Consider the following 12,191-nt stretch of genomic DNA (forward strand, 5'->3'; position numbering starts at 1 on the left):
TCCTGTTGATATCTCCAGTTTCTAAAGTTGGAGAAATTTTCCCTCATATCCTGTCCTAATGACATTACAGGAATTGGATATCTCCACAATGGGAAAAAAAAGTGTTTCTATTGCTATCTTTGTCCCTATTTGAGCATCTAACCTTTCCCCACTTAAAACATAAAAATAATCATTGAAAAACATACCACAGGCAGAGAGGGGATACATATAAGTTAGATTTTATTATTTAAAGTGAAATCAGCACACATGATTAGTTCTTCTTTCTGTCCAGCATATACCCGAAATTTTCCCAGAAATTTTCCCTGAAAAATAGGAAAGGATGGAAAGCTTTAATAGCAAAGAAAACACATGCTGATAAATACACAGATTCTGGAGAATTATTTCTTTAACCTCAATGAACATTGCGGCTGTATAGATACTGCACGGGAAGGGCTCACATGTGGTGGAAAATCATGTACTTGGCCGCTCCAAAGCTTACAGCAAACTGCAGTATTCACCAGTGTGCTGAGGATGAACCTAACTACGCACATAGAAAACACACTGAGATACAGAACACATAAGAACATGACACAAGAACACACTTATCTATAAACTCTAAAAATGTCTGAAGACTCTACACTGAGATTGGGGCTTACTGTGCTGCCTCCAGCAGTTAAAGTTTCCATTAATGTGTTTGTATTATAGCTATGCTTATGTTCAGTGCATTATTCTACTGCCATCTTGTGGTCTATGATTTATTGCACTTATTTTTCTGTACGCATCATCCCTTTTTATGATGTCACTTCCTTCTTCTTCATTGTATGATTCGTCATGATTGTTACTAGTTACATGTGCTGAGGCTAGGAAAAGAATATTCCTTTTGACCTGCAAATACCTGTACATCTTTGAATATGAGATGTACTCGTACTTGTTCATCTGTACATGCAACAATAAAGACTTGTGGATTCAAGGTGTTTGGTGAGTTCAAGCTATTTGAGGAAGATTGTCAGCAGTGGTTGTCTCTGTTTCATTCAGGCCAGGCAAATAATGGTCTCAGGAGTAGGGATGAGCAAGAATGCCTCTGACAGTGTCGCAAAATTTTCCTTGAACTTCTGATGGGTCCGTGAAATTTCGGGGAACCGATTTCGCAAATCCACAGTCCAGGTTCCCACTCTCCCTGGGCTGTACTTATCAATGATAATTACAGCCCAGGGAGCATGGGAACCTGGACGGTCACATCCGAACTCATTAGACCTCTCAATGGAGTTCCCACGGTCCAGGTTCCCACGCTCCCTGGGCTGTACTTATCATTACAGCGTGGGAACCTGCGTTCACAGTTGATTGAAGGCACATGCCTCCAGTCAGCTGTGACCGCAGGCATACTACTGAACTCATATGACCTCTCAATGGAGAATCTCTATTGAGAGGTCATATGAGTTCAGTACGCCTGCGAACACAACCTCACGGCGATTCACAAGGCCGTTCTCACATGTTCGGTAAGCGAGAAAGGCCAGATTCGCCACAAGATCGAACTTTAAAATCTCACTCGCCTATCCCTACTCAGTAGTGGATCAAATACTATTTCAACAATTGGAGTCAGAATAGTTACAGACTTCCAATAACTCAAAATACAATACAAATCAAAAAATATATATAACACAATATATATATCACAATATAGACATTGCTGAAGCATGTATCCGGCCATCTAATTTGCACTGGACATTTCAAAGCGTGAAGTGTGATATATGATACCTGACGCATTTCATGTAGACTTCCTCAGGGGTAATCGCACGGTAGCGGAGAGGTGCAACGTAATGGTCCACGGTATGGAGATGCATGTGTAAGTTTGTAGGCCAAGATAATGATGCCATTAGGAAATTACAGGTAGTATGATGGCTACCTAGTGGTAGAGCTGGAGAGGGATGAGACACTCAGTGGCTGACTGATGGTAGGAAGAGAACTGCAGATATAGCTTCTCCTGTTGTGTGTCAGACACAGGAGAGGATAGGCTTCCTACCCTTCTTGTTGTTTTTCTCATGAATTGTGTGGGGTTGGCAAAAAACCTGTAGGGGTGTTCTTTAACTGAACCTTCTTATGGACACCACTACTGGATCACTTTTTCTTTTTTGCATTTATGTTATTTCATGTTAGGGATCTCCAACCAAGAGAGCTTTTGGACTTTTTAAGCCCATTTCATACCTCAATAGACAGGGGAAGGTAAAATAAAATTTTATTTCAATCTTAAACAAAACTTTTGTCATTAACATACAAATACAATCAATTCATACATTTTGTCCTAATAAAACAAGTAACAACCATGGAACAACACACTCCCAACATATTTGCCTATTGCTTATACTAAGAAAACTAGATGAAATGTTAATGACAAGGAACCATACGTTGATTTAAGTATGTATTATATTTATGATTCTTGTTGGTTTTTAAAAATATGATTGCTATCAAAGACTGATGATTGTACTTTACCTTTACTAAGGAGGTATGAAAATGGCCTAAAAAGTCCCAAAGCTCTCTTTGTTAGAAAAATTTTGTTTTTGTATGTTTGCAATGAAATGTTGGCAACAAAAATTGATTGATCCAATCTCTATATAAGTAATGGAAATTTTGTATTCTGATTTTCCATCAGACATCCAACATCATCTGTTCCTTTTATTCCCTGTCTTTTACTGTCCCTGGTCCACCCATTTCATTAACTGGATTTCAGCTCTTTTAAGCAATAAGAATTCTCACATATGATCATTACCGCAGCTTCCTCTTTTCGGGAAGTTATGCACATTGTCCTTTTAACCCTTTTCACCAGCATTATTCTGTCAGCATTTTAAAGATTTAGCAATGAGAATGCCTAGTCTAAAATGAAAACAGGGGTGCTCTGTATGCAAATACTGAGTTAGGAGCTCGAGAATAAATTGCTGAATATACAGTAATTGAAAATAATTAAATTAAAATCTTAAAGCAAGAATAAATATTATAGCAATGCATGACCACGAAGCCACCATACCTTTATATAGGGATAGGGAGAAAGCTTTGTTCTAAAATTAAGTCTGATTGTCTCTGTAGGAACACATACAAATCCCATAATTAGTGGACATGTGCAGAACAAAAGGTGCAATAAGAATCAAACACTTTTTTAATTACTGGTCAGGGCAAATTACTTTCAAAAAAGGTTTTCTGAGATTTCGTGAAAACAATAAAATCACATTATACAAACCTATTACATGCCCAGACAATTTAATATGATATGATGATAAATGACGACAAAAAAAGCAGAGATGATGTTTAGTGAAAATCGCATTTCAAAATGAAGTTAAGCCAGCTACAGTTACAATAATAATATTATTATTATTATTATTATTAATATTAATAATAATAAAAATAATAATGAACAGTATTTACGAGGGGGTGCTGAGAAGTTCCTGGCTTTGCCCCCTTCCTGGTGAAATAGAAAAATGAGTGTGGGGACATATAACAGCCTAATATCTTAGTATGTAACTGTGCAAATATCAGGTCTTTGCGATTCTCCAAACTGTTTTTTCTTTTAGTGAGAAGCTGTGATGGCAGAGGCACAAGCAAGTTTCACGTTGATGGAGTTACGGGCTGTCGTGAAGTTTTTGTTTCTTTTTGCTGGCAAAGTCAGTTGTGGCCCAACCAAAGGACTTTTATTTGAACGGTATAGAAAAGCTGCAACTATGCTGTACCAAGTGCATCAGTCTCAGGGGGGAATATGTTGAATAAATATGTTGTTTCATAACTCTGGCTCTCCTCTTTCTGGGCAAAGCCAGGAACTTCTCAGCACCCCCTCGTATATAGCACCAGCATAGTACATTCAGCCCTTTTTACTGTAATAGTCCAGCTTTGTTCTCCCCCACTTATCTTTTCAGCCTTTCGTTTGGTCATTGGGACCGCTTACCATATTAACAAACCAACAGAAAAATTTGTATGGAAGAAACCAGAGTCAGATCCTCAATGAGAAATCTTGTGCAAAGCCATGTACTGACATTGCAGATCCATTTATTAGACAGCCAACAAACACAATTCTATATACCTAAAACACAACCCTAGAAATTACTCTACATGACTAAAAGAAAAACAAACAAAAAAAACTTAAGCTAGTGGCAGATATTGAACATGCTCAATACAATGGTTTCAAACTGAATATACAAAGACATCAGAATCAGAGCACCCCACATATTTACACACCCTATACTTAATCAGTGTAAGAATTATAAATACCCAGCTTGAATGAATTTAGAAGTGTGTTGGAAAGGGAAAGCTGCTACAAGGTCTAATGTGCTGATTTCCACCTACTTCAGCTGGAACCCAAACACTGGTGTGTTGAGATTTGCAAATTACTTAAACTCCCTATATCTCTGGTTCTACTGATCGATTTTGAGGTTTGATTCATATTTATGTACTTTTTCATCATTTGCTTAATTTTGAACTGCCAAGGTTTAATTGGTTTACTTTAAAACACAAAAGTTAGTATGTATTATCTTTTTGTTCAGTACATGGGAAAATGGCAAAATATGCCTGGACAAAAAAGACACAGTATAATGATTAACTGGGCCAACTTTCTTTTAATTATGAATTATTTATTTAAATTTTTTCCTCAAGATCTTGAGTCAGACCACTGCGTAAAGTCTTCTCCAGAATATCCCAAAGATTCCCAACGAGGTTAAGGTCCCCCTTGGGGGGGGGGTCTGGATTGCAATCTAAGAGTGAAAATGACGCCTTATGCTCTCTGAACCACTCTTTGACAATATGGGCCAGATGAATCCTGGCATTTGGTATCTAGGAATATGCCTGCGCCTTCAGGGAGGAAAAAAAAAACATTGATGGAAAAACTAGGTATTTCACTTTATTCAGGCAGTTAGGTAAAATTGTTGGACATATAATATTGCCGAACCTACACCTGACCATCTGAAGCAATACCAGACCATAGCACTTTAGGACTTTGGTCAGGCAGTGTTTAAAGTTCCAGAATCATAATACAAAATTGTCAAACTTACCTTAAAACGGCACCTAGCCATGTAATATAGTGCTAGCTTACACTGTGTAGAAATAATACACCTTATGGAAAGACATTAAAGAGATACTGTCACCATGCCCATGTGGGGTCTCTGTAATTATCCGCCCCATATCCTAAGCTTACCAGCAATCCCTCTCTATTCCTTCCTACTCTACTTTTCATTAGAATGAAAAATGTTTGTGGCTTGGTGGTGCAGTGGGATCAATCCATGGTCATGTAACAGTTTTCAGACCTGGTAATTTGCTGCTAGACCCAAGCATGCTCACAGAGAAGGGGGTCTACATGCATAAGCATGGGGTAATGTAGTCGACTGAGGAAGTAGATGAGAGGATACAGCCACCTAAAAACGAATATTTCATTCAAACCACTTTCTTTTTAACCTAGTTTGCAATTTTTTTCACAGTTTGCCTTTACTTTACAAAAAATCCTAATAATTTTTACCCATTTTACCTTGTTCTTTATTCACACATACAGTATATGCTAAATGCAGCTGTCCACTGTAGCCAGTAATCATTGAACTCTTAGATGGTAAAGAACTCCCACAGAGAGTCACCTGACCAGATTTGTAACCAATAAAGTAACAAATGTGAATACTTTACCTCCTTTTAGGGCACCACAAAAAGTATATTCATCATCTGTTCCAGAACAAAAATCATATCTTGTATTAGAGAATTGTTTTTTATCATTCCAGATTTCAAGTGTAGCATACAAATAGTCCAAATCTAGTCCTGCAACAAAAAAACATTAATTTACATGTTACACAAAGTGGAAATCTAGGTTATTGGGATCAGGAAGCCATGCTACTTATACAAATAATGTGTAAACAGAACATCACGTGTATTCACCCTCTTTATGTTCCCTACTAAACATTCAGATCTGCTGTTCAATATGAAATTGCCCTTATAGCCCCAATCAGCACCAAGTTTCCATGACTAGCTACATTATCAATACCAATACACAGGAGCCTCAAGTTAACTCTAAAATGATTTCTTTGGCAACTAGTTTGTACCCACTCACAATTCAATGAGGTGCCACTGCGTTCAACAGAGTTTTAGTTTGATGAAAGTTTTTTCAGTGATTTCAACAATCTTTTTTAAAGCCTTTATTAAATCATTGAGCTCCAGATTAAGGAATCTTAAAAACAATTCATATTGGGAATGCTGTCACATTAAGGAAGCTGCTAGCAAGTTGCACCAAAGCTGCATATAGACATTACATTTCTGGTATTGGAAGCAATCTTTCTTGTACAGATATTGCAATTCACTTCTATTGCTAATCGCTGTATCCTCCTCCATAGGATATGACAGAGGTTTCCCTGCTCAATTACAGTGACATTACTAAATCTTTTTTACAGTCTATTACTGTAACAGAGAATGTGATATAGTCCCGCTGATTGTGCTGCAAGGCAGGGATGTGTATATATTGGGATTGGATGTACAGTAATATAGATACTTTGGCATTAAACATCTCTCCTACATGTATTTGCACAGTTGTAGCAGTTTACTATAGCTTTCAGATTGGTAATTAAAAAAATGAAAATATTTATCACTGGAATAACACAGCACATATCTGACTTTGGAAGACTCATTGGAAGATAGTATCAGGGTCACAGGCAAAAGGTCGGCCCAGGCAGTGTGCAATCCAAAGGTCAGGAACAGGCAAGGTCAGCAACAGGTCAGCAGAAAGGCTATAAATGTCCCAGCAGCCAATGACAGAATAAAGTCAGGAGCCAATCTACCTCTAACATCCCCTTCTGCTGTGCACAGCCTCAGAGCATGTGCTGGGGATGCCGATAAAGTACATCTCAGTCTGCACAGCTAAAGGGAAGCAGGAGCTGCTGCTATTTTTTGGTTCTTTGCTGGTGCGATATTGCACAACGCAGGATAGCTGGCCAGATAAGCATCTCCTATGTCTGTATACCTGCAGGCAAACATTAGCTTACTCTTTAGCCTTTAAATAACTAATTTAATAGTAATAATGATAAATATTTACTTGGTATAGCTGTCACAGAAAAATTCACATGTTCTCTCCAGTTAAACAAACAGGGTTCCATGGAAAAAGTTGGCTCCGGGATGTCACCTGAAAAACAAATACATACGATGGCAGACATGGCATAACAATGAACCCCTGGACAGAACTCACCTCCACCCCCCCCCCCAAACCCCCCCCCCACCTAACTCTAACTTGGGGCCCCTTAAGGAGGGTCCCTCAAGCAGCCGCACTTTGCACCTCCCTATACACACCCCTGCACATACAAATTAGGCATTAATGAAAAGTTTATTAATGAGACTAATTACATGCAGAGAAATTAATCAGAAATAATGATTTAGATCTAAAAACCAGTCTAAATACTGGGTTTTAAACATCTTGCAAATGTCTGATGGAGGTCAGAGGATGTTGGGGGACCACCATTAGATTTTTGAACCTTGTGTTCGTCTCAGGCAACCATTATTGTATGTGTATACAAAGCTTACGTTTTCCTAAAGCATACAGAATGATAAGAACCTATAGCAGATTGGTTTTTTATAGTTGTTAGTGCCTTTGTTGGGGAGAATTCCCCTCATTTGATGTCTCACAACCAGTATCAATGCCAAAGAAAGTAAGGGAATTTACCCTAAAAGGAGATGCACACAGTTCTAAACTTCCTACTCTACCAAAAATTTGATTTGTTTTATTTTACATCTTCATGGCAGCACATTTTTGAGTTGAGTCTACCAATGGATTTTTATGAATGTCTGAAGCTTTACAAAGAATCTATCACTTTTCCCAAAAGCCCCACACTCACACACATTCTTGTCAATGTGTGCAACTGTTGGAATCGTGTATTTATAGGTAGTCCCTGAGTTAAGGACATCTGACATACATACAGAGAGGGGAAGGGGGCGGTTTGCATGACTTGCAGAAAAAATCTTTTGCTAAACACAGCAGAGGTGATCTTATGGGTGATCCTATAGAGGTGAGCTCTTTCTGCAGCCTTTTGTACCTCTTTAATGACCAAGACAAACTCTGCAGCTGTTTCTTTTTGCATATCAAAACACAGCTTGCTCCAGAAGTTAATGAATGTCTAGACCCCATGAAGATTTTTTTTTTGCTTTGTTTGTGATTAACTCACAGTGAGGATTTTAAACAGTAACTGACACCAGGCTGCCTAATAATATGTTGAGACAAACATCTGTTCTTATTGCATTTATTAAAATAATGTACCTGCTCCGACTTACATACAAATTCAACTTAGGAACAAACCTACAGTCCCTAATTCGTATGTAACCCGGGGACTACTTGTATATACCCTGTGTAAGATCCATATTTACAAAGTTCTTTAGCAAAAAGAAGGGTTAAATTCTTGGAATCAGTTCTTTGAAATTAAAAGTAAAATAAAATCCAAAAAATAGAGGGGTCTCCAACTTAGGAATAGATGGGAAATCTTCCATTGGGGGGACTTGTTTCTAGTTACAACTTACTTTAACTTCTAGCACAGAAAGTGAAAATAAATCTCCCCAGTAGGACAAAATAGGAAACTGACATGGATTTTATTTCATATAATAAAAAAGGTTTTGGATCTCACACATTTCATATATATTTATACATTCATATATATATATACACACTTATAAGCAGCTTTGAAAAGCTATCAATGTGTGGTGGAGTCAGGCAGGGTGAGCTATCCACCACACATGAGTAAGTGAGCATACATTTACATAGATGTTCGCACAGACAGTACAGGAAATGGAATTACATACATTATCATATTAAAAAGTACTCTGTTACTTACCACACAATTCATAATACAACTCCGTATTAGGCGAGTCACAAACTATGTGTTTTCTAATCGTCTTTACTGGAACAAAAAGAAGCAAAAAAAAGAACATAAACGTAACCATATCATACGACATCAATAAAGCTGTGAGACGAAAAATAAATATATTCAGGAAGAAGAACTGAGAGTTCCATTTCCTTTTTTTCTGTTTGTTAAATTATCAGCAATAATTCTGTTTGTTAAATTATTAGCAATTTATGGCACTCTGTGACAGGCAGATGTTTCATCGGGAACAGGCAAAATGGTTTTAAAAAGTTTATGTAAAGACAATTTTTTTAATGTTTTTTAAAAAAGGATTACATTTTTAAAACTCCTTTTTTGGGCTGTGTCTTCACTGTTTCTACATACATTTATTGGAAATCCACATTTGTAGAGTTGCCACCGAACCAGGATACATTGGAAAATCATTGACCACAGATGTAGTTTTCAGGCTTTGGTATTACTGCAAAAAACACACTTTCTGTACATTTGTGCAGTGCTTGTTCATCTCCATTTCATAGTGGATTGATGGAATTAGAAGTTTACACATAAATATAGGAATGTTTCTGCTCTTTTGCCAAAAATGTTCTTGGCCTGGAAAATTAACACTTATGGAACAGTCACTTATAAAGACTGGTATGATACAACATATTACATTTTTGGAGAGGATTTAGATGTTTTAAATCTGATGTCTGTGCAAATTTTTGTACAATCTGGTATAAGAAATACATTTACCAGGTATCAGTGCTACCTATGAGGTCGTTTTTAAATAAACCTTCTTCTGTCAATTAAACTTCCCTCTTTGTAACTGAATGTCCTTTTTGGTAATCACAAAATGATTTTTTTGTATGTGTGTGTGTGGGGGGGGGGTGATTGAAAGGTATTTGTAGGACCCTCTTTCATCAGCATACCAGCCTGTAATGCCAAACAAAATACATAATAACTTCTACATACATTCACAGGATTTACTTGTTCTTGGATTAGTACTCATTTTATTTACAAAGTTGCTTAAAACTGCTAATACTTCTTCCTTCTTGTGGTTTACTGAACATGTGGTTGAGAAATTCTAAGTAGTATGCATTGAAATATAATGAACCTGTTTACCAGTGTCTGCCCTGATAGAGGTATAGCCATCAAGGTGGCAATATCTAGTTCTAATATAAATAGATTTTACTTAAAAAGGGCAATTTTTTATAGTTCACATGGTACAAGTGAAAGTAAACATGTATGGGTGAGCACACGCCTACCTTTTTTTTAGCACCCAACAGCAATGACAGCTCCGAGATCATTTCATAACACTGCCATCTTTGCTGTTAGCTCATTCATATCTGCTATCCTTTTTGACCCTCGGTAGCCATTGATGATGTAATTCCTGCACCTGTGCAAGAATACATTGGTTTACTAAAGCTCTCCAAGGCTGGAGAGGATACATTTTCATCAATGAAGCTGGGAGATCCAGCAAACCTGGAATCTAGTGCAGATTTTAGAACAATTGCTAGCAAATGGCAGACGACTTTGAATAAATCCATTCCAGGTTTGCTGGATCATCCAGCTTCACTGATGAAAGTGTAGCCTATCCAGCCTTGCAGAGCTTTATTAAATCAGGCCCCTTTGTCTCCTGCATCTACCAAAAAAAAAAGAAAGCAGAGCTATACACTACATGACATATAAACTATGCTATGTAAATAAAGCACAGCTGCCAAGAGATAAGATAAAAAGTACTGCAGCAAAATCATGTTATGTTATTCTTTATTGGGCAACTTTTTTGTGCTTAAGCTCTACTTTGAGTTTTTTTCGCTTCCACTTAGTTGTAAAAAGCTGACTCAGCCATGTAAAAATAAATATAAGCTTTGCAGCAACATTTTAGGTATTGTTCCCTAAAATATAAGTGCTGGTAATACAAAAACACTGTCCCTTGTACTTTTTCAACCAGTTCAGAAAACACCTTGCAAACCTATTTTTTCTACAAAAGAAGGTTTCTCTGTAATACCTAACTGGCCTCCACCAGTCTCCTGTAGTAACACTTCTAAGCCTGGATTGGTATAGACGGAACCACAAGGGATTCACTGTAATGTTGGTGTGGACTACAAAAAAATGACGTCATGAATGATATAAGCACTACTCTATACTGTACTGAACATCACTGATGGGAGAAAAGAGACCTGAAAAGGTCACATGACCAGTCAGAAAGCATCAACGAAAAATGTATGGATGAACCATTTTTAAATATTATCTACAGGAGGGAGGTGTGCTGTAGACTGGGCACTCTTCTTAAAAAAGAGGAGATCTGAAAGTACTGAGCAAATGGGCCACCATACTAGCCAAGCAACTTTATTTACTATAATTATATATTGAGTGAGTCCAAGTGAGCAATGGTGGACATCATTTCCTTTTAAAAAAACTTTTTTTTTTGTTTGTTTTGCTGCGTTGCTTTAACATGTGAAGTAACACCCATGCCTGTCGAGGCATACCAAGTTGGGTACGTGTAAAAGAGCCCTAAAACTTGAAAAGGGAAGTAAAATAGAGGGTATGGGCCTGATTTAATAAAGCTTTCAAAGGCTTGAGAGGATACACTTTCATCAGTGAAGCTAGGTGATCCGGCAAACCCGGAATAGCCATTTGCTAGCAAATGGTTTGAATCCTGGACCAGATCCATATGAGGTTTGCTGGATCCTCTCCAGCCTTGGAGAGCTTTAATAAATCAGTCCCTATCAGGCTATAGCAATTCCTACAACTTATACAATCTACACATTATAAAATGAATATATTATGTTGTTTTTATATTTATCTTTCATGTAGAAATATCATGTTGAGTGGTTTACAGCATACTTGCTGGTATTAGTGCCAATATTGCCTTGCAGGATTCTTTGCACTGATCAATCCCCAAAGATCATAACACAGGTTTTTATCTCCTAAATAAAGATAAGGGTGAGGTTCTATGGGAAGTCTACTGAGCTGGAAAGGTCACATTGTGGGGTGGAAGTAAAATAACGACTGATTAAAAAAACACTGATATAGGAGAATAAAAAGGTGTTCATCACACTTATACACAATTCTTGTTAAGAAAATACTATTACCAACCTATGCCATACTTTTGTTTATGAAATGCACATATACTCAATACAGATGGAAAGCGAGGAAAGTAGTTCGAATAACTCATGCCTCTGAAAGACCTGACCCTCTAGTTAATCTTTTAGTAATTATTAAATATTAGTATAATTATATAAATTAAAATACACTTTTATCAGTGAAGCTAGGTGATCCAGCAAAAATGGAATTGATTTCCCAAAAGTCATTTGCTATTTGTTAGCAAATGTTTTCAATCATGGACCAGATCCATTCCAGGTTTGCTGGATCACTTAAGTACAC

The 12,191-nt window shown here is 37.2% G+C and overlaps 1 protein-coding gene across 3 annotated transcripts; it reads right to left on the reverse strand.

Annotated features, from left to right (window-relative positions):
* Positions 1–202: 202 nt before the first annotated feature.
* LY96 (lymphocyte antigen 96) lies at positions 203–8,961 on the reverse strand. Of its 3 annotated transcripts, XM_072411045.1 has the most exons (5): positions 8,799–8,961; positions 7,019–7,105; positions 5,626–5,754; positions 2,999–3,051; positions 203–302 (listed from the first exon to the last, which is right to left on the reverse strand). In XM_072411045.1, the coding sequence occupies exons 1-5, from the start codon at positions 8,917–8,919 to the stop codon at positions 213–215; spliced, it is 480 nt and encodes a 159-aa protein (XP_072267146.1). In that variant the 5' UTR covers positions 8,920–8,961; the 3' UTR covers positions 203–212. The 3 variants fall into 3 exon arrangements, 1 of the variants encoding a protein (XP_072267146.1); XR_011920789.1 differs by lacking the exon at positions 2,999–3,051 and having other exon boundaries at positions 8,799–8,955; XR_011920790.1 differs by lacking the exons at positions 203–302; positions 2,999–3,051 and adding an exon at positions 4,569–4,806 and having other exon boundaries at positions 8,799–8,955.
* Between the last annotated feature and the right edge of the window lie 3,230 nt (positions 8,962–12,191).

The sequence above is a fragment of the Pyxicephalus adspersus genome, chromosome 5, assembly GCF_032062135.1.
Source record: "Pyxicephalus adspersus chromosome 5, UCB_Pads_2.0, whole genome shotgun sequence".
NCBI lineage: Eukaryota > Metazoa > Chordata > Amphibia > Anura > Pyxicephalidae > Pyxicephalus > Pyxicephalus adspersus.

Bases quoted from the DNA above. Each gene is read 5' to 3' on its own strand.
- LY96 (XM_072411045.1), bottom strand. From the start codon at position 8,919: ATGTCGTATGATATGGTTACGTTTATGTTCTTTTTTTTGCTTCTTTTT. The intron at 7,106-8,798 runs GTAAGTAACAGA...TTTGTTTTTCAG, and splicing joins GTTGTATTATGAATTGTGTG to GTGACATCCCGGAGCCAACT. The intron at 3,052-5,625 runs GTAAAGTATTCA...GTGTTCCTACAG, and splicing joins TTGTGGTGCCCTAAAAGGAG to AGACAATCAGACTTAATTTT.